The sequence below is a fragment of the Terrapene carolina genome, unplaced genomic scaffold, assembly GCF_002925995.2.
Source record: "Terrapene carolina triunguis isolate 2854851 unplaced genomic scaffold, T_m_triunguis-2.0 Scaffold66, whole genome shotgun sequence".
Classification (NCBI taxonomy): Eukaryota; Metazoa; Chordata; order Testudines; family Emydidae; genus Terrapene; species Terrapene triunguis.
The window spans coordinates 84,257,883-84,279,651 of NW_020664417.1; the positions used below are offsets into that span (position 1 = coordinate 84,257,883).

The window sequence follows — 21,769 nt, forward strand, 5'->3', positions numbered from 1 at the left end:
ATTGAGAACTCAATCCCTTGTCACTTCTTAAAGTTTAGGTCTATAACCTTAGTATCTGATTCTGCAGCCCTCATTCACGTACATGGCCCCCCGACATCAACTGTACAGCTCACAAGGCTTTTTCAAGAACCATGGTAGGCAGATGGTGGGGAAGAAGAGACAGCAGTAAACACAATGTCTTAGAGTAGCTGACTGCTGCAGTGGATTTCAGAATTTGTAGTTTTGTTTTTGCAATTTTTTAAAACTGTTTGCCTGTTAATTGCTTTGTGCAAGCCTCTGCAGTTGCCAAAATGTGGTGCTCTTTCATTTCAGTGAACTACAGAGATGCAAATATTCTCACTAATAGAAATTACTTCAAACACAGTGCAATTAGCCCAGACCTCATTTATCTAAAAATAGTTTAATGTTGCCACATACAAGATCTACAATTTTCTCAACAAAAGCTACTGACTGACTAGCAGTTGAATGAACAGGCTACACAACCCAGTCTCTGCCAATTAGATTGTGTTTTAGTAACATTCTGCGCCTGTGGAATTCATTCTCCCTCCCTAAATTGTTCCTCTATGCCTCCTTAAGGGATTTTTTTGTTTTGTTTTTTGTAGAGAGAAGTAATTTCCCTATCTGTAAACTAGGTTTCTACAACAAAGCACTCATCACTCTGATTCAATGAACTTGGGCATAGCCACCTATGGCTTTATTTCCATATATAGCTGTTTGACTCCCCCATGAAGGCCAAGGTAGGATATGAATGTAAGAGAGGCTGAGAGTCAACTTGCAGTGAGAGTGCAGCTAGGTGGACAGAAAAAAACCCTCTTGGAAATTGTTGAAAGCATGTTTAAACAGCTGAGGGAAATCCCATTGGTCCAGAATATCAAAGTAGAAAGCCTTTAATGCTACTAATTTCTCATTCCCCAGACTTTTGTCTACAGACCTCCACCTAGTTCCATGACTGTTCCTGGCTATTGTGACGCAGGACATGACCATTTCCCTCTGTCACAGCTCAGCAGATCATTAAAAATCTGCTCCGGGTCATGTGTAGTAATGAGGTGTAGATTCCTTGCTGAGTGTTAACAGTGGGAGCAATTCTGTCTATTGCTGAAGCAATCTTGCAACAAAGTAGGACTTGAAAACTCACCATTTTGGTAGTCATCATTTTCCTTTTTTTTCTGCGATCTCCCCACACTCTTACTTCTTGACCAGGAGAAAAATGTCCCTTTTTTTTTCTTCTCAGCATCTTCCTCTCCAGATTCTTCATTTAAAGACCTTCCTGACTTTGATTTTCCAATTAACTATCATCAAAACACAGATAAAATATTAGCTGGAGCACTCTTGCAAACATATTGTCTAAAGCATGGATTCTCAAACTCTCCTAAAAGTGGACTATATTATAGAGTGAGAGTCTGGTTGATTATCTTTTTGCCTTCTCATTATTATGTATGCCAGTTCCCCTGCGACTGGTAATCAAATAACATGCCAGCACAACAACAAAAACTGCTTATATGGAAAAGTAATATTGGGACAGTGACACAGTTGGAAACAAAAAGAAATACCAGCATAATGTGACTAATCAGCTCTCCACAGACTACTGGCAGTCTACGGACTACAACTAGAGAACTAATGATTTAAAAGGGTTATTGGATTTCCATTTACTTGGTTTTTAAAAAAATATAGAATTTCATATACTGTACAGCAATCTACCTAGGCTTGAAATATAAACTAAAATTAAATACAGGTATCTGATAATGTCTTTCTTAACTAACATCTACTTATATATAACAAATAATAGTTGATGAAAAGTATTAACGTAGATATATTTTTAATAATGTTATGCCTACATTTTCTTTTAATGAGCATTTATCTTTTTCACATTAAAATATTCTTTAAAATGCTGAATTTAAAAGAAAAAAAACCTCTATCCATAAAATAGTGGATGCCCCAAAAATACAGTGGCTGACATTAAAAAAAAAAAAAAAAAAAAAAAGTTAAACATTACCTTTACAACTAAATAATGAATACTGTGGTAAAGTTATCTAGTTGCAAAGATAAAACTCTCAAATTTTAAAATGGTGATCAATGATTGTGGAAATAAGAATGAGCAAAGTTCTGATTCCTATGAAAGTATTAAAAAATTTTAAAGCTTCCAAAGACTATGGGTTTTTTTTTTATTTTATTTACCTAGACAAATTTTATAATAAAAAGTGTTTAAACAACATGAAGGATTTGGCTGAAAACAGGCCAGGAAATTCAAAGAGTAAATTCATCAGTTGCCAGCCCAGACAACCAGTCACTGCCAGGAATTCTGGCTTTCCAGGTAGGACTTTTTATTATTAATTCATTATTATTATTATTATTTCATGTGGGATGAAGGTGTGAATTATTTCTTCTGAAAGGTACCAGATTAATTCAAGTCCTCTCTTTTTCCATGGAATAGTTGCATCAGAAAAGCAAACGTCCCACATTGCCCTAACCAACATGCATAAATCATATTCTATAGCAATAACCTTTTCCCTTTGAAGGTCAAATATATTATTTCAAAAATCCCAGGGCAACAGTCAAGGTTTAGGGATAAATTCTCTGCTTCTCTGCTCAGGCAGTACAAAGAGAGCAGAAACCACCTACAAGTCTCCAGCTGGGGATTCTTCAGGTATAAGGGAATCCCAAAGAGGCAAGAGACCTAGTGTAGTCAACTCTTATATGTATCATCCCAAAACTTCTGGTGCAGAAGGATGTGACGGGCATAGGGAGGAGTGGGTGGAGCATGTTGGCTATCCTGCCAGCATGCTGCCTTTGGAGACCTTTGTCAGTTGGTGCAAGTTACAGCAACTCCTAGAATATTCTCCAACTTGTGTCGGAGCAGAGAATCAGGAAGCTGTAATTGGATTTTGGTTATCAACTTCTCCTCCCTTTCACCTCTCTAGGGTTGTGTGGTGGAGGAGGAGGTCTTTTGCTACCTGCTCTCTGATGCTCAGGTAGAGATGTGCTTATCATGCACTCCTTAGGGCTCCCACAACCTGTCAGGGGAACAGATAATGGAGCAGCCAAAGCTCCCTCCTCTCTCCCCTTCAATGCACCAGGTGGCCAACCCGGTGACGTCCTGATTATCAACTGTAGAGAATTGCTGCTCAGTGTCCCCTACTTCGGCCCTGTAGCAACAGGACTGATTCAATCATTTCAGTTTAAAAATCTCAGAACGTGGCTCATAGGTAGTTTTCAATTTATATATATCATCAGATACAAGTTTTCTTAACACAGTCATCCTTAAGGATCAGAAGCTGGATACTATTGTAGTAAAGGGATAAATTCTAAGGATGAGAGGGAAGTTCATTTTCCAACCTTATTTAACCTTTGACCTCTCTACTGGATGGATAGCAAGGATATTTTGAGACAGTAGCAGTGGTGGGTTTTGTGATGTAGACAATTGTCCAATTGTCCATTGACTGAAATTACCAACTCACGTCACCTAGGTCATTGAAAGCACCCCATAATTGTACTAGCATTCACTACTAACCCTGGCTGAATTTTAACTGGCTACCTGCAGTTGAAAATACCAGAACTTAGTTTCCTAACAATTATGGACTTCAATCAAAATCAACTTCTGAATTGGCGCATAAAGTATAATTACCTCATTTCATTAGCTGTAGAACAAAATGCGTTTATTTAGGTAATACATAAATAAAATTATATTAAAAAGGGAGTTAGTAACTTCTATTAGAATGGATAAAAACCTATCGACAAATAAAACAATTTGTACATTAAGACTTGGCAATTAGATACTTTGTCAGCACTAGTAAATATGAACACTCATTAGTTTCTACACATTCTTGTTGATCTTCCAACAAATTTGGGGGGTCGGAGAAGTTCAGCTATGGATAAGAACTTACTTTTCAGAAAAGTAACACTTTAATCAAAAGTCACCTTTTTTGGTGTTGAGATATGGGACCGCTCTGAGTTGATACTATGTTTAGATGTGGGGCTGCCGGGAACACGCTGTGGATCAGGAAGAGGGCGACCTTCTACTTCAGCCAGAATGCATTCTTGGTAAAGCGGGGATTTCAGAAAGCGAGTATAGCTATCAAACTTCATCAGATTAAAAATCTGAAATGTAAGTGCAGTGGGATAAGGGTTATACAAGATTAAATCTCATATGAAGAATGCAGGCCTATTTTTCAAATATTATGTTCTTAAAACTCAGAGCATTAATGTGAAGACACACATCAGGCTTGCTTTTGTTGACGTCAGTGGGAGTTGTGCACCAATTTCAAATGAAATAGAACTGAGTCTTAGTCTCTTAGCATAAGGCTTTATTTTTTTTCAAAAGGTCCAAGAATGGTCAAAAATGAAAACCAGTGTACATAAAAAAAATGGTTACCTACCTTTCGTAATTGTTCTTCAAGATGTATTGCTCGTGTCCATTCCATTCTAGGGGTGCATGCGCCTACATGCGTGGCCGTTGGAGATTTTTGCCTTAGCGGTATCCGTAGGGTCGGCTGTGGCGTCCTCTGGAGTGCCGCGCTCATGTGTCAGTATATTTGGCGCCACCAGCCCTACGCCCTCTCACTTCCTTCTTGACACAAACTCTGACACAGGGGCAGGAGGATGGGTAATGGAATGGACATGAGCAACACATCTCGAAGAACAACAGTTATGAAAGGAGATAACTGTTTTTTCTTCTTCGAGTGCTTGTTCATGTTGATTACATTCTAGGTGACTCAAGCAGTATCCTTGGAGGTGGGCTCTGAGTTCACGGTCGTGTGGCTTGCAACACTGCTCTACCAAAGCCAGCATTGTCTCGGGCTTGCTGGGTAAGCGCATAATGAGACGTAAACGTGTGGACAGATGACCAGGTAGCAGCCCAGCAGATATTCTTGGGCCAGGAAGGCTGCTGATGAAGCCTGAGCCCTAGTCAGTGGAGCATGAGGTGCAGAAGATAGTCCAGGATCGCCTGCAGCGAAGCCTGCTCAGCCCGGATACCCCGGTCAGAGGTCCAGCACATGAACCTCTTCCACTTGGCCAGGTAGGTCGCTCTGGTGGAGGGCTTTCTGCTACCCAACAAGATCTGTTGGACATTGGCTGAGCATTCCTCCTCATTCAGCAATGCCATAGCCATGCTGTCAAGTGAAACACCACCAGGTTTGGGTGCAGAAGACTGCTGTGGGTCTGGGACAGCAGGTCTGGCCAGAGGGGTAGCTGCAGTGGGGCGGCTACCGAAAGATCCAGCAGCGTGCCGGATGAGTGCTGTTAAGGCCACGCGGGGGCTATCAGGATAACCTTTGCCCTGTCCTCTTTGATCTTCACAAGGACTCTCTGGATCAACAGCATTGGCGGGAAGGCGTACATCAGGGCCCCTCACCATGGGAGCAGAAAAGCATCTGACAGGTAGCCCCGTCCATCCCCCGGATCTAACAGAACACGTGGCATTTCATGTTCTGATGGGACACGAACAAGTCCATCTGGGGAGTCCCCAACCTCTAGAAGATCATACTGACCACCTCTGGATGGAGCAACCACTCGTGGTGAGAGGAGACGGTCCTACTGAGGTGATCTGCTAACACGTTCCTGGTCCCGGGCAGATGTGCGGCTACCAGATGAATGGCATGCTGCACACAGAAGTTCCAAAGGCGGAGAGCTTCTTGGCAAAGGGCTGACCATCTGGCTCTGCCCTGCCTGTTGATGTAACTGTCCGTCAAGACCTGCACCACCTTGCTCCTGAAGTGGGGCAAGAAAGCTTGGCAGGCCAGGCAAACCGCTTTGAGCTCTCTGATGTTGATATGGAGGGTCAGATCATTCCGTAGCCAGCAGCCTTGCTTGCTGAGATCGCCCAGGTGGGATCTCCAGCCCAGGTCCAAAGCATCAGAGACCAGTGTCAGTGAAGGTGATGGAGCTGCGAAGGGAACTCATTCCAACCAGAGACAACCAGATGTGATCCAGCACCCTGACTCCCCAGTCTAGGTCGTACCTGTTGGGTATGTAGACCAATGCTAGCCACCTTGCAGAGGCCAGAGATGGAGCCAGGCATGACTGACCACATATATACATGCAGCCATGTGGCCCAACAACCGTAGGCAGGTGTGAGCAGTGGTGAGTGGGTGGTTCTTCACATGGGAGATCAGGTCCGACATGGCCTGAAAACACACCTCTGGAAGGAAGGTTCTGGCTCGTGTGGAGTCAAGAACCGCCCCAATGAAATCTATTCATTGGACCAGCCATAAGGTGGATTTTTTCTCGTTTATCAACAGGTCCAGGTTGTGGCAGGTGGAATGCACCAGATTGAGGCTCCTCTGCACTTGTTCCTGAGATCTGCTCTTGATGAGCCAATCATCAAGATATGGGAAGACCTGGACCCCTCGACGCCTCAGGTAAGCGGCCACTGGCGCCATACATTTTGTGAACACCTTTTGGGCCGATGAGAGGCCAAAGAGCAGCGCCGTGAATTGGAAATGGCATCCACCCACTATGAAACGGAGGAAACGTTTGTGATCTTGGAATACGGAAATAAGCCTCCTTCAAGTCGAGGGCAACGTACCAGTCTCCCGGATCCAGGGAGGGGATAATGGAGGCCTGGGAGAACATGTGAAACTTCTACTTCTAGAGAGACTTGTTGAGGTGTCACAGGTCCAGAATGGGTCTGAGGCCCCCTTTTGCTTTCGGGATTAGGAAGTAGCGGGAGTAGAACCCTTTTCCTTTCATGTCCCGAGGGACCTCCTCTACTGCCCCCAGGTGCAGGAGGTTAGCCCCGAGATACTATCTCTAGCACCTAGTGGTCCGAGGTGACCTGAGACCAGGCTGAATGGTAGGGATGAAGATGGTCGAGGAAAGAACAAGGTGGGTCTGGGGAGTTGATTGGGGTGTTATGCTCGAGCGCACCTTCAAAATGAGCGCTTCTAGCCCCCAGGATGCTTTGCCAGGCTGGGCTGCGGGGTGAGCAGGAGGAAGGGCAGTGACTAAAGCTTGTGTCTCTATCCCTTCTCCTCAAAGACTCCTGTCGAGGCTGCCAAGGCCTTGGAGGCAGCGGACGGAATTGCTTCCTCACTGATTGTGGCATATGCAGACTCAGGGAATGAAGGGTGGGCCGAGTGTCCTTTAGGCCATGCAGCCGTGCATCAGTCTGCTCCATGAAGAGACAATTCTCTTCAAATGGGAAATCTTGAATTGAGGCCTGCATTTCTTGGGACAGGCCAGTGGTCTGACACTCGCTCCTCTACCACGACCTCTGAGTGCTGCCAACTGTTGCTCTGACGCGGCGGCTGACGAATGGTGCGAAGGGGGCATCGCCATCACAGGCATGATCCACGCACACCAATAGGGCCACTGGTCGTGTTGCCAAGGCAGCATCGCAGAGGTTGACAAAGCCTCAGATGCCCAATCGTGCTGGTGATGCCTCAGCGATGGGTAGAGGAGCAAGTGCCCATCCCGAAACCCCCTTCCTCCGCGGGGGATGATGCCCCAGGGCCTCCCCCGGATGGTACAGTCATCCTCATCCCTGGACGAGGCAGTGCATGAATCTGTCAGCTAACCGTCGCCACTGGTTAATAGGCCTCGGGGGACCGGTACCTCAAGGGAGATCAGTTCCACAGTGCGGGGGATGGAGATCTGCACTGAGAAGGTGACAGGCAGGAGGATGAACAGTGCCAGCAATAGGGTGACCGGCGACTCCCCCTAGGTGACCCACATTGAGATGGTGAAGACCGCGATCACAGTGTTGGTGATTTTGGGTGAGCCACAGAGGACCTGGGCTGTGAAGCCAGAGATCTGTGGCATGGAGTTGGAGAGCGCTGACTCGGCTCTGAGGATTGGCAGCACTCAACTGTCCTCTGGGGGGTCCTGACAGCTGGCTTGTCCTCATAGGGAGCCTTTGCCACTTCCTGCGGCACACGCGGTGATGGCAGCACTGGTAGAGGCCTCTGCTCTCTAGGCACCAGGAGAGCCTGGGAAGTCCTGCCACAAGTCTGGGTCTCCTACCACTCCCGGGAGCCAGTGGTGGATCCCTTGGGGGGCTAGGGGCCCTGATTGGGGAGGCATGTCCATGTGGCTCTGGTATGGGTGGGCGGCCTGAACTGGGTCCTTTGCCCGATACCCCATGGTCTTTCTTGCCAGGGAGCCGTGCTTCTTGGCCTTCTTTTTGGGCACCGGTGATGGAGAGTGGGCTGGGCGGAGCTCAGTGCCAGGGTGTGCTACGCACCGAGGCCGAGGTACTAGGGTAGAGTCCGGCCAGGAAGGCTCGAAAGCCAGGTGGAGAGCAACTTCCATGAGGAGGGCCCTCAGACGGATGTCATGCTCTTTCTGGGTCCTGGGTCAAAAGTTTTTGCAAATGCAACACTTGTCCTTCACCTGTGACTCCCCCAGGCACTTCAGGCAGCTGCTGTGGAGGTCACTAATAGGCAAAGGCCTGTTGCAGTCCAGGCAGGGCTTAAACCCCAGAGACCGGGGCATGCCCCGCCTGGGGCGAAGTCCCCACTGGGACTCTAAGTTTTAACTACACTTAACAATTACATTACACTAACTACTATAAACAAACTATTTACAAGGCCCTAAGGCTCAAAGTCAGAAGAGACAAAAACCACTAGCCCTTGCTAGGCAAGGAAAAGGCACTCCGACTAACCACCACAGGCGGTAAGAAGGAACTAAGAGGACATAGGGCCGGCATCATCTAATATACCGACGCATGAGTGCAGCACTCAAGATGGTGCTATAGTTGACCCTAGATATACCGCTAGAGGGAAAATCTCCGATAGCCACGCACGTGGGCGTACGCACACCTAGAATGGAATCAATAAGAACAAGCACTCAAAGAAGAATCAATTTTTTTAAGATATAAAAAATAATTTAATTAAATCTGATTTTTTAAGTAAATTAAAAATGTTTATTTTTAAAATTCTATTTTAAAATTAAATTTGAAATTATGACAACCTATAAAGCCTAAACTTTAATATATTAAAATCATTTATATAATTTAAAAAAAAATTAAGCAGTATATATTTACTGCCAAAGTTCTAAAGAAAGCTGAATCACCGATTGGTGGAAGCCACTGGCGAAGCACCTGGAACCACAATTGTTGAAGCGATAAACCAGCTTTTGAGAGCAATAATCTTTTCTGCAGGTGCAGAGAATATTTTCTTCATGTCAGTTTATTTAACTAGTTCTGTTCAATGACTAGTTCATTCAAAGTTAAAACCCAATAGGAATTTGAAAAAGCAGGAAAGTTTGTTTTTCTCTTCTAATCTCTGAATAAAAATTAGGTGTGAGAGGATGAGATCTACTAGTTCTAAAATACTGAAGTACGTGTTGACAGGAAAAAAATCAGTTCAATTCACTAACTGCAGATAATACTTCCTTTGTTGAATAAATCAGTTTTAAATGGAAAACATGTTTTGATAAACTTCTAATAAACTTTTTTCTTATTTATCTAGCAAAATTAAAGGTAATTTTATTTAACTAATTAAAATAACTTTACAATGATTTTTTTTTTGCATTTTAATTGCATTCACATTCCCATCTAACTGGAGCTTGACACAAAACACAAGTAAAAAATTAACCATCTAGTAAATAAAAAATGCATTATTCATCATTTTCTAACATAGTGAAATGTAAAAATTAAGAATGTGAATAAATGTAAGTTAAGCTATATAACTGATTTAACAAATGTGTATAGATATAGTCTATCTTCCAAATTTGTAAAAAGCAGCACCAAATTTAGTGTAAAAACTATTTAGTTGCAACTGAACATGTTTTAATGGTTACAAACTAATGTTGTCAACCTTTCTTTAGGAAAATAACTAAAAAGTACAAATGCACAACATTCCTAAAATCAATGATTTAAATCAAGGTTTCCTGTTTACTGATTTAAATCATGAATCGAATTGGTGATTTACATGACTCTGGTTTAAAATCAATCCACCCTGATAAGACTTTGGAAAAAGAAAAAATGCAAGTGTTTCTTAAAATTGGAAAGAGATGTGGATAAAATAGTTGGCAAAGGTGAGTGATTCCCTCACCCTGGTGAAAATGCAATCAATTGCTGGCCTCAGGTACAATGGTGAAATTCTTAAAAGGCAGGCAATGTCAGAGAGCACAAGGACTTAGGACAAGGCTCAAGAAAATACTCAGTGCAGAGACTGCAGGGTGGAATTACCAGGACTGATTGTTGCTGAACCCAGATGTAGTGGCAGATCCATACCCCACTCCGAAAGAAGTTAAAGAGCTCCTCTAGACAAAAATCAACCTCAATCCCCACCTCTGCAGTTTATCATATCTGGAGATGGGTGGGTCCTTAAAAGGGAGGATCCCATACCTGGACAGTGCATGCACTGTGGCATTCGGAAGGAGCAGGATTGTAATGGAGAGCACCCTGACCTCTAGAAGCAGGGGTTGCTGACCAGGAAAACAGCTTGGAAGCCTAAGCTACCCAAGCCCTCTCAGAAAGGAGAAGGTCTAATACTTCTCTTTTCTTTTCTTTTTTTTGTTTTTGGCTTCCCAAAAGCCTAGGACTCTGGTTTTTGTGGACTGTGAAAGTATACTGACTTTTTTTGTTTTGTTTGGGCTACTTTAATTCCCCCCCCAACCCTCCACCAAAGGGGTAAGACTCCCTGAACAGCACAGCCGGAGTGCTCTCCCCAGACTGTCAGAGACAGAAGCAGCACTAACCTTCTTCCCAAGGGAGGCGCTAGAGAGGTATAGCCTACTACCCCAGGGAAGAGAAGTGCTGCCGCATGCTGCCAAAACCCTGCAAGCTATGGATAGGCATTGCTGGAAGTCATTGTAATAGGGAATTACAATGCCTGAGCCTCATGGTCTCCCAGTTGTATTGCTGCGGTTAGATTATCAAGGATAAATAAAAGCATAGCCTGCAGAAACTAAGAAAAAAAAATCTTACTACACCTGACATAGCTGTTTCTTGAAAAGTTGCAGTCAGTACGTGCCATTTTAAATGAAATAAAATGGATATGGATTATATTCCTCAATAAATCACAATAATTTTAAGGTAAATACAATTTTTGACCGAAACACTTTGATAGCGTTTACTACAGCACTCTCAAAATATTCTAACACATTAAACTTAACTTAGCCTTCAGACTGAAAAACAAAGTTTATCGAGGTTCCTCATAGATACAGGAATCTGGCTGCCAGAAGAAATCTTCTCGTAACTGTTGTTCTTCGAGATGTGTTGTTCATGTCCATTCCAATCAGGTGTGCGTACACGTGCGTGTGTGCATGGCAGCCGGAAAACTTTTACCCTACCAGCATCCGTCAGGTTGGCCTGGGCACCCCCTGGAGTTGTGCCTTCATGGCACTCAATATAGAGCCCTGCCGACCCACCACCCCTTCAGTTCCTTCTTGTGGGCTACTCCGAAAGAGGGATAGGAGGATGTGTACTGGAATGGACATGAACCACACATCTCAAAGAACAGTTGCGAGAAAGTGAGTAATCGTTTTTTCTTCTTTGAGTGGTTGTTCATGTCAATTCCAACCAGGTGACTCACAAGCCCCAAGTTCAGGAGATGGGGTCGGAGTCGTCCACTGATTGGAGCACTGTTCTTCCAAAGGCCACATGGTCTCTGGCCTGCTGGGTAATTACGTAGTGAAAGTGTGTATGGAGAACCACGTTGCTGCTCTGCAGATTTCCTGGGTGGAAACTTGCGCCAGGAACGCCGTTGAAGAGGCCTGAGCCCTGGTGCAAGCGCAGTGATCAGGGGAGCAGGTACACCTGCCAGGTTGTAGCACTCATGGATGCAGGATGTGATCCATGATGAAATCCATTGAGAAGAGACAGGAAGACCTTTCATTCTGTCCGCCACTGCCACGAATAACTGGACGGACTTTTGTAACGGCTTCGTTCTCTCGATGTAGAAGGCTAGTGCTCTGTGGACATCCAATGAGTGAAGCCTTTGCTCCCTGTCACTCGAGTGTGGCTTAGGATAGAATACTGGGAGGAAGATGTCCTGGCTGATGTGAAACTGGGAGACAACTTTTGGAGGCCTGAGCTGAACCTTGTCCTTATAGAACACAGTGTCAGGAGGTTCTGATGTTAGGGCCTTGAGCTCAGACACCCTCCTGGCTGAGGTTATCGCTATCAGAAACTCCACCTTATATGAGAGATAGGGCAGGGAGCACGTCGCATGTCGCCAAAGGTTCAAAGGACGGACCCATGAGTCTGACCAGATTAAGGTCCCAAACCGGGACAGGCTGTCGGACACACGGGTATAGCCTGTCGAGACCTTTAAGGAAATGGCTGACCATAGGGTTAGCAAAGACCGAGCGGCCCTCTGCGCCTGGGTGGAAGGCAGAGATGGCGGCCAAGTGAACCCTTATTGATGACATTGACAGCCCCTGCTGCTTGAGATGGAGAAGACAGTCCAGTATAAGTGGTACAGAGGCGAGGGTCAGGGACCAAAGGTGCTGCGCCAACAAGACTGAAAATCTCTTCCACTTGGCAAGGTAGGTGGCCCTCATGGAAGGTTTCCTACTGCCAAAGAGGACCTGTCTAACCAGGTCCGAGCAGGAGACCGCCATCGGGTTCAGCCCTGGAGCTTCCATGCCATGAGGTGTAGCGACTTGAGGATCAGATGTTGGAGACATCCATGATCCTGCGTTAGTAAGTCCGGGAAGAACGGCAAGGTGACTGGGGCTTCCATGGACATTTCCAGGAGTAATGTGTACCAGTGCTGGCGGGGCCAGGCTGGAGCTATCAATATGACCGAGGCTTGCTCCCTCCATACCTTGAGGAGCACCTTGTGGATGAGAGGGATAGGTGGAAACGCATATAGGAGATGGCCTCCCCATGGGAGGAGGAACATGTCCGCAATGGAGCCTGGGCTGTGATTCAGGAAGGACCAAAACTGCTGGCATTTCCTGTTGTGACGTGTGGCGACCAGGTCTATCTGGGGAAAACCCCACTGATGGAAGACTGAATTCGCAACATCCGGGCGAAGGGACCACTCATGGCCGTGGAACGTTCTATACACCAGGGAGGTACGATGCTTGCATATGTATCGAGTGCTCTACACAGAAGTCTCACAGCATGAGGGGAGAGGAACATGCACCCCTCTGTTTGTCGATATAAAACATCGCTGTGATGTTGTCTGTCATAACTAATACACATCTCCCTGTCAAGTGGGCTCAAAGTCTGGCATGCCAGGCGCACCACTCTCAGCATTCTGACATTGATATGGAGAGCGAGTTCCGCCTGAGACCAGAGGCCTTGTATCCTGCGGTCTCCCAAATGTGCTCCCCAGCCCAAGGCTGGCACATCTGTCACTAGCGAGAGAGACGGCCACCACAGGAGGGAGTAGAGTACCAGGCGAGGCAGGGTTACGATCTTGTCCAAGCTGTCCCAGACTGGCTGATACACTAACGCTAGCCACGACTGAGGAGGTCGAAGTCTGAATCTGGCATGCTGTACTTTATAGGTACAAGCCACCATGTGTTCCAGGAGTTTCAGGCAATTCCTTGCTGTAGTGGTGGGGAACTGCCTGAGACCTCGCATGATGTTGCCGAGGGACCAAAACCTTGCTTCTGGGAGGTATGCTCTGGCCTGTGTCAAATCCAATACTGCCCCTATAAACTCTATCCTCTGAACTGGGGACAGCGTTGATTTCCCCTCGTTCAGAAGGAGGCCCAGTTCGTCGAACATCATTCTTATGAAGTCGACTTGTGCCTCCACTTGAGGTCTGGAGTGGCCCTTGATGAGCCAGTAATCGAGGTATGAGAACACACGTACCTGCCACCTGCGCAGGAACGCAGCCATCAGTGCCATGCACTTAATGAACACTCGAGGTGCCGCCGATAGGCCGAATGGGAGGACTGTGAACTGGTAGTGGGTGGTGTTCACCACAAACCTAAGGTATTTTCTGTGGGACAGAATTATTGCGATGTGAAAGTACGCGTCCTTCAGGGCAAGTCGAGGGCAACATACCAGTCTCCTGGATCCAATGAAGGGATGGATGATGGAGGCCAAAGAGACCATCCAGAACTTGAGCTTCTTCACGAACTTATTGAGTTCTCAGAGGTCTAGGATGGGCCCAAGCCCACCTTTGGCATTTGGTATTAGGAAGTATCGGGAAAAGAAACCCTTGCCCTTCTGCTCCTGAGGAACCTCTTCCACTGCCCCTAGCGAAATGAGCGAGTGCATATCCTGTATAAGGAGGTGCTCATAAGAGGGGTACCTGAAGAGGGATGGGGAATGGTGGTGCAAGGGTGGGAGGGCACAGAATTGGATGGAATATCCCCTCTCTACCGTGTGGAGCACCCAGTGGTCTGAACTGATACGGGACCATGCATGGTAGAAAGGGGATAGTCGGGATGAAAAGGTAAGGCGGGGTAAATCCAGTTTTTGTCCTGGGGCACCATCCTCGACCGCACCCTCAAAGCGTGGCCCTCAAGTCCTTTAAACTGTGGAGTCTTTTATCTGTTTTCTTGGAAAAAAGGGCCGAACCCTCAAAGGGGAGGTCCTCAATGGTCTGTTGGACCTCGCAAGGAAGACCTGAGACCTGCAACCAGGAACTCCTCCTCATTGCCACCCCTGTGGCCATTGCACGGGAGGCAGCATCTGCCCCATCCAACACCGCCTGTAGGGAAGCTCGTGCAATTAGTTTCCCTTCCTCCACCAATGCAGAGAATTCTGCATGGGAGTCCTGCGGCAGCAGCTCTGCAAATTTGGCCATCCAGGCGCAGGTGTTATATGAGTATCTGCTCACGATGGCCTGCTGGTTCGATATGCAGAGCTGCAACCCCCCGAGTGGAGTAGACCTTCCTCCCAAATAGGTCTAATTTTTTAGCATCCCTATTTTTAGGGGATGGCCCCTGGTAGTCCTGGTGCTCACGCTGATTAGCTGCATCAACCACTAGGGAATCGGGGAGTGGGGGGGTATATAAGTGTTCGTATCCTTTTGAGGAAACAAAGTACTGCCTTTCGTTTCTCTTGGCTGTAGGGGCAAAACAGACTGGAGTCTGCCACGAGGTCTATATGGTGTCAGCGATGGTCTTAAGTAATGGCAGGGCAATGCGGGTTGGCCCGGAGAGGGCGAGGATGTCTACCATGGGGTCAGCATCCTCTCCTCCTGTGCCTGGATCCCCAGGTTCTGGGCCACCTGTCGCAGCAGCTGCTGTAGGACCCTGTTGTCTTCCAAGGCTGGGGCTGTCAGTATCCCTGCCATGGTCTCATCTGGGGAGGATGAGGAGGAAACGGGCCCTGCTCACTCCCCTTAGTGCCCGAGGGGACACATGGCAACTCGTATTGCTGCACCGCCATGTCAGCAGCATGTGGTGCCAGGGTCGCCGGAACTGAGATTGTCGTTGCCGATGTTGTCAGTGCCAAGGTCACCGATGCCAGCGGCATTGAGGTCACCAATGCTAGCGGTGTCAGCGCCGCAGGTGAAGAGGGGGCGTTGGTGCCACCGATTCCTGCAGAGGAACGAAGGAAGCCGACTCTACCAATGCAGATCTGGACCTTAAGCCCTGGTTTTGTCCCTGGCCTTGATGATATGCCCAGGTCGTCGGGAAGGGCCACCAAGTCGGGGGTTTCCACTGGGGTGGCCACGGTGCCGGATAGGGCTGGCAGTCACGCTGGGACCTTCTGTTCCTGGTCCTATCAGAGTGGTAGAATTCTGCCTCCGACTCTGAGGTCTCCGAGAAAGAGGACCACAGAGGAGCGGTGCCCCGTGATGCCAGCGAGTGGTGCTGGGAACGGGGGGACCGGTGGGGTTCCCCCACGTGGGTGGACCATGCCGGGGAAAGGTGTGCTGGAGATGGAGATTGGCGTGCCATCATCGCTGGCTTGCCCCTTGATGGGATCAGAGGACAGGCTGTCACCAGTGACTTGTCCCTCCTCTATGGGGAGGATGGCGCCGTGAGGTGCATAAGGTTCCGAGTCACCTTGAACGCCTCCAATGTAGAGGGGAGCTGGAGCTCTCTGCTATGTCAGTCCGGAGAGTGGTGAGGTTTCGGACTCAACCGGACCCCCAAGGGGGCAGGAGTCAACAAGACCCTGAGAGGCAGAGGGGCCAAGGTGATGTGGCCCGGTTCGAGTCTCCCTGCTGCAGGCTCCTTGGGCTTGGAAGGGGGAAAGCAACCCCTCTCTGGCCTTTTCTTTTTCTGGGGAACCAGGGACTGAGACCGGTGCCTCACAGAAGTTTGTCTAAGGGCAGAGCCGTGGCGGTGCTGCGACTCCTTGGAGTCCTTTCTCGGAAAAGGCTCACGCATCATCAGTGCCGGTGCACTGCTATGAGGAAGTGCTGGGCATGGGTTCTGCTGACCCCAGGTCAGATTGTGTCCGGAATGCAGCCTCCACGAGAAGGATCTTGAGCTTTTGCTCCCGGTCTTTTAAGATCCTAGGGCAAAATCCTTTGCAAATTCTGCACCTCTCCTTCGGGTGGCTCCCCCCGAGACACCGCAGACAGGAAGAGTGCAGGTCGCTCTTAGGCATAAATTTTCCACAGTCCTCGCAGAGTTTGAACCCTGGGAACCGGGGCATACACCGGTGCTGGGGCTAAGCGTTGGTGTGGGGCGGTAGACCCCAAAAGGAAATTTATGTCCTAACTACTAATACTAAATTAACACTAGTAAACTACTGAGAACTAACTATAAACACTAAGAGTGGACACTGCCCAAACGCGCTTGCAAAGCAAGAGCAACCGGTTGTTCCAGCTAGCCGTCACTGGCAGTAAGAAGGAACTGAGGGGGTGGTGCGGCAGGGCTCTATATTGAGCGCCATGAAGGCACGACTCCAGGGGGTGGCCAGGCCCACCGAACGGATGCTGCTAGGGGAAAAGTTTTCTGGCTGCTGTGCACGCACGCGCACACCTGATTGGAATTGACATGAACAACCACTCGAAGAAGAAGGGGAAATTGCTATCCATGCCCTGCTAAATCCTGCATTATATTCTGTAACAACTTTCCTTTAATCTCCCAGCAGGCATACAAGCAGCCTTGTCGCAGTGATAACAGAAAGCGAGAGAGAGTGCGCTCAAAACATGCCAACCCCTTCGCTTTACTGCACAGTCACTGTAGTCTTAGTGCAGTGCTTTGAGTTTAAGCTACTTTATCTTCAGTTGATTACCATTTGCCCTGCATTATTATTTCCCTAACATGTGCTCCATCCCCAGCTTGCCTGAATTTAACATTACTCTCATTATACCCAACAGTATGCTTTAGAAGCCGTTCCTCCAGAAAGCCTATAACTAGACTAATCAGATACTGGAGCAAAGTGAATTCTCATTATTAACCCCATCAATACAAGAATTCAGAATCTCTGTTGTACATCGCCTAGAGAAAATGGCACTCAAACAGCTGCAGTCATTAATGAGTTTTAATCCTGAGGATAAGGAGTAAAACAGTAGAGCAGATTATGTTCCCCGTGTGTCAGGAATGTAGTATCACCTCAGAAATTATTTACATGTCCAGATATAGCATTTTCAAGGCCTTTAAGTATCTTCCAGGGGTATATTTCAGAAAAAGGAAATGTAACATCATTGGTTGAATTGTAGCATATTTTGTTTATATGTGCAAAGCACAGTTGATGTTATCACTTTTATGTATAGAGGAATAAGAGAAATATAGCTTTTTTATTTTATTTTTTTTAACAACCTAAGTAGACCTCTCTGCTCCTTGTAGGACTGCTTCTGTTTACTGCAGAGAAGCTCTTGCTACATGCACCGGCCGAGAGGTTTAACAGTGTGACGTTATATGATTAAAACATGACCAGGTGGATCATTGTTGCTACCACTGTTATATAATTGCAACAAATCTTATACAAAATGTGTCAAGTAAGCTGTTAATAGAAAAGTTTTGATTTGCTGAATATGATAATGCTATTTGTATGCATGTATCACTTTGTATGCATGTATCATGCATGTATCTGAAGTTATGAATATTAACTATGTACCTGTATTGCAAATGTTTGCTCCCGAGGTAACACCAACAAGACATTTAGCCAGCACATTGTGAAGGAACTATTCAAGTTGAATGTCCCATCAAAGAACTCTTAACTCACAATGGACCATGGAAGACACCTATCTACATTTAATGGACTTTCCTGAGGACATTCTAACTAGAGTATGGGTAATGGCCTCTGCTATGATTAAGCAAAGCATGCATGGACTTGTGACTTGCCTGTGTGGCTCCAGACCTCATCTTGTTACCTGTAATTTTCCACAAGCTAGAACAATGGGTTTCCGTTCACTTGGCAGAAGCTATAAAAGGCCCTGGAAACATCTCCATTTTGCCTCTTTCCTGCTCAAACCTCTGGACTATGGACTTATACTAATGGGAGCATTCTAACCAAAGGACTGAGGACCTTCCATTGATTTGGAAGCAACCAGAGACTTAACAAGCCAGAAGTTTATTCCATCACTGCTACAAGCCTGACCCAAAAACTTTGCAATTATTGTATATATTTGACTCTTTTAGCCAATTTTAACTCTCACCTTTCTTTCTTTATAAATACACCTTTAGATATTAGATAGTAAAGGATTGGCAACAGTGTGATTATTGGCTAAGATCTGAGTTATATATTGACCTGGGTATGTGGTTGGTCCTTTGGGATCAGAAGAACCCATTTGTTTGATTAAATTGGTTTTAAATAACCAGTCATCATTAAGTCTAGTGTCGAATCCAGGACTGGAATACCTAAGGAGGCTGCATTTCTGACTTCTTGTTAGCCAGTGTGGTGAGACAGAAGTTTACTTTTGTTGCTGGACTGGTATAGCTCATGGAAGAATAACCACCGGTTTTGAGGTATGTCTGCCCTTTTTCCCAGCAGCTTGTCCTGAATTTGGTATTCTCAGTTGTGACCCACGGAGGCACGGTGACAATCAGTAATCGAGGAAGGGAGATTCTGGCAGTCAGAAACAAAATCCTTTTGGAAAAAAATATGCAAAATGCTAAGATGACAAACTCTATAACCCCAGAGGAAGCAGAATGCAGAGTAATTATTTATATTCTTAGAAGTGGCTATAGGCTACCAATATCTTTTAATTCAGGTCATTTTTATGCTAGAAATATGTGTACTACAGTATATCTTCAAATGGGCTATGTTGTCTTTGGCCCCTGAAATGTCTGTTCTTAGGCTACTAAAACACAAAAGCAGAGACCTAACTAGATATTTATCCCAGTTAGGAAAGGTTGCTTCATCAAATATCTTCTCCTGTCCTGGATTCTGTTCTGGAGCAGCAGGAATCATAGGATCATTTGGATTAGAAAGGAGTGTGTCATATAATCAATCCTCTGCAATGTGAAGAATATACATTACAAGGGAACGGATTACAGTATGACCCAGTAGAGCAGTGTTTCTGAACCTGGGGGTCACCGAATGGGTTTGGGGTGGGGTGCGGGTCGCAAGCAGGGCCAGCATTAGCGGGTCAGAAGCAGGGAAATTGCCTGGGGCCCCGCGTCACAGGGGACCCCGGGAAGCTAATATACATGTTTCAGCCCCGAGCCGCACAGGACAGCTGAAGCCCCATGCCGCATGGGGCAGCTGAAGCCCAAAGCCCGCAGCCTAAGGTAGGGGGTCACAAGATTTTCTAGTAGGGAGGTCACACTTTATTTAATTTATTTATTTATTCCAAACGGGGTCACCAGCACAAAAAGGTTGAGGAAACAAACAATGCACTAGAAGGTCTCCTCCATTTGTGTTTAACTCCAGTATTTGGGTCATGAAAAAAATCAAAATAATTAATAATAAACCACAACAATAAATGTTTACTATTTCAAACCTGGATGGGCCAGCTTAAGTATGGAATAAAAAGCCTTTGCAGAAAATAGTTTCCACTTAAGACAGGATAATCTATTACTATGCCAAAGGTATATTCACAGAGGAATATACAACAAGTTACAGCAGAAATCACATTTTAAAAGGTCAAATATGGAATTGAGACAGGTTGCTAGTAATTTATAATGTTGTGCCCAACATGTGCTAGGCACTTTCCAGTTAGAGGAAGATACAGTATCTGCCAATCCACATTCCCTGAAAGAATACAAAGTAAGGCTTTGTCGGAGCTAGGACTAAGATGCAGGGAAACACCTTTAGCTTAATTTTAGCTGGTCAAGTTATAGCTGAGGTTCCTGAGAATTCCTGTTTTAAAATTGTTTCTAGGGCCTACCCACTGTTATAATAGGTATGTAGTAGCACAAATGCAACACATCAGAAGAGTCAGAAAATTAGACCAGCAGACTCTGTAGAAAATATTCCCAATTGTTCAATAACTGTTTTGTTCTGAATTCTAAAGGTTATCATACTTAAATTGCATCGACCTTTAGAGATTTTTCAGAGACAAAGAGCTTTAACAGGCCCCTTATTTGACTATTTCATCAAAGTAAGAGCAAAAGTCCCTAAAGACAAATACTTTCATGAACCATTTGTGTTGAAAATGGCAGAAATGCATCCAAGTAGCATTAAACGATCCTTTATTGCTAAAGTAACATTTCAATTGAATTAAGATTTTCAGATTGTTTGATGTGTTAACAGTTAGTAGTCTCATACAACAAATGCGCGCGCGCACACAAACACACACACAAACACACACACACCCTTATGCAAATTCCCCCATGCAAACTCCTGTGTGGGAATTCCAAGGTACAATTACTAGATTACATAGCCTGTTTTTATATTTGCTATCATCTATTTTCTTTCTATATGTGACAAAAAGTGCAGCAAGTGAAAATGTTTGTATGTTTAAAAATACATAAACAAATATATAACACATTAAAGGAAAAAGTAAATTCCATATGTTAATAAAAAGCAGTTAAATATTTAGTAGCTACCTGAAGCTGCTGTTCTTTGAACATATCTGGATGTGGAGCACTGAGAATATCATCTGCCAACTGTGCCTGGCTATCAATATTAACTGGGGTTGTAGCTTTGCTACACAAAAACTTGCTGAAGATCTCCCGAGCTCTGTAAGAAAGCTACAAAACAGAAATCTTGTCAGCATTAATTTATTTTTACAAAACAAGACATAAGAACATAATAATGACCATGTTGGTCAGACCGATGTTCCATCTAGCTCAGTACCCTGTCTTCCAACAGCGGCAGATGCCAGATGATTCAGAGGGATCAAACAGAACAGGACACTTATTCAAGTGATCCACGCCCTGTAACCCAGTCCCAGCTTCTTGCAGTCAGATGTTTAGGGACGTCCAGAGCATGGGGTTCCATCCCTGACCATCTTGGCTAGTAGCCATTGCTGCACCTATCCACCATGAACTTATCTAATTCTTTTTTGAACCCACTTAGACTTTTGGCCTTCACTACATTCCCTAGTCATAAGTTCCACAGGTTGACTGTGTGTTCTGTAAAGAACTACTTCCTTTTTTGCTTTAAACCTGCTGCCTATTAAATTTATTGTGTGATTCCTACTGCTTGTGTTATGTGAAGGGGTAAATAATGTTCCCCTATTTACTTTCTCCACACCATTCATGATTTTATAGACTTCTATCATATTCCTCCTTAGTCGTCTCTTTTCTAAGCAGAACAGTCCCAGTCTTTAATTTCTCCTCATATGGAAGCAGTTCCATACCTTTAATAATTTTTGCTACCCTTTTCTCTACCTTTTCCAATTCTAATATCTATTTTGAGATGGGGCAACTATAACTGGATGCAATATTCAAGGTGTGGGTGTACCATGGACTTTTATAGAGGCATTATGATCTTTTCTGTTTTATTATCAATTCTTTTTCTATTGGTTCCTAACAGTCTGTTAGCTTTTTGGACTGCCACTGCACAGTAAGCAGATATTTTCAGAGAACTAGCTATGATACCTCCAAGATCTCTTTCTTGAGT

At 45.5% G+C, this 21,769-nt stretch overlaps 1 protein-coding gene across 1 annotated transcript in view; it reads right to left on the minus strand.

Moving 5' to 3' along the window:
- RGS12 (regulator of G protein signaling 12) overlaps positions 1-21,769 on the minus strand; it is a 174,815-nt gene that overhangs the window by 31,081 nt on the left and 121,965 nt on the right. The window contains exons 7-9 of the mRNA XM_026648073.1: positions 20,752-20,895; positions 3,916-4,095; positions 1,136-1,289 (exon numbers count right to left, since the gene is read on the minus strand). Of these exons, the coding sequence (XP_026503858.1) occupies positions 1,136-1,289; positions 3,916-4,095; positions 20,752-20,895 (478 nt within the window). The remainder of the gene's footprint in view (positions 1-1,135; positions 1,290-3,915; positions 4,096-20,751; positions 20,896-21,769) is intronic.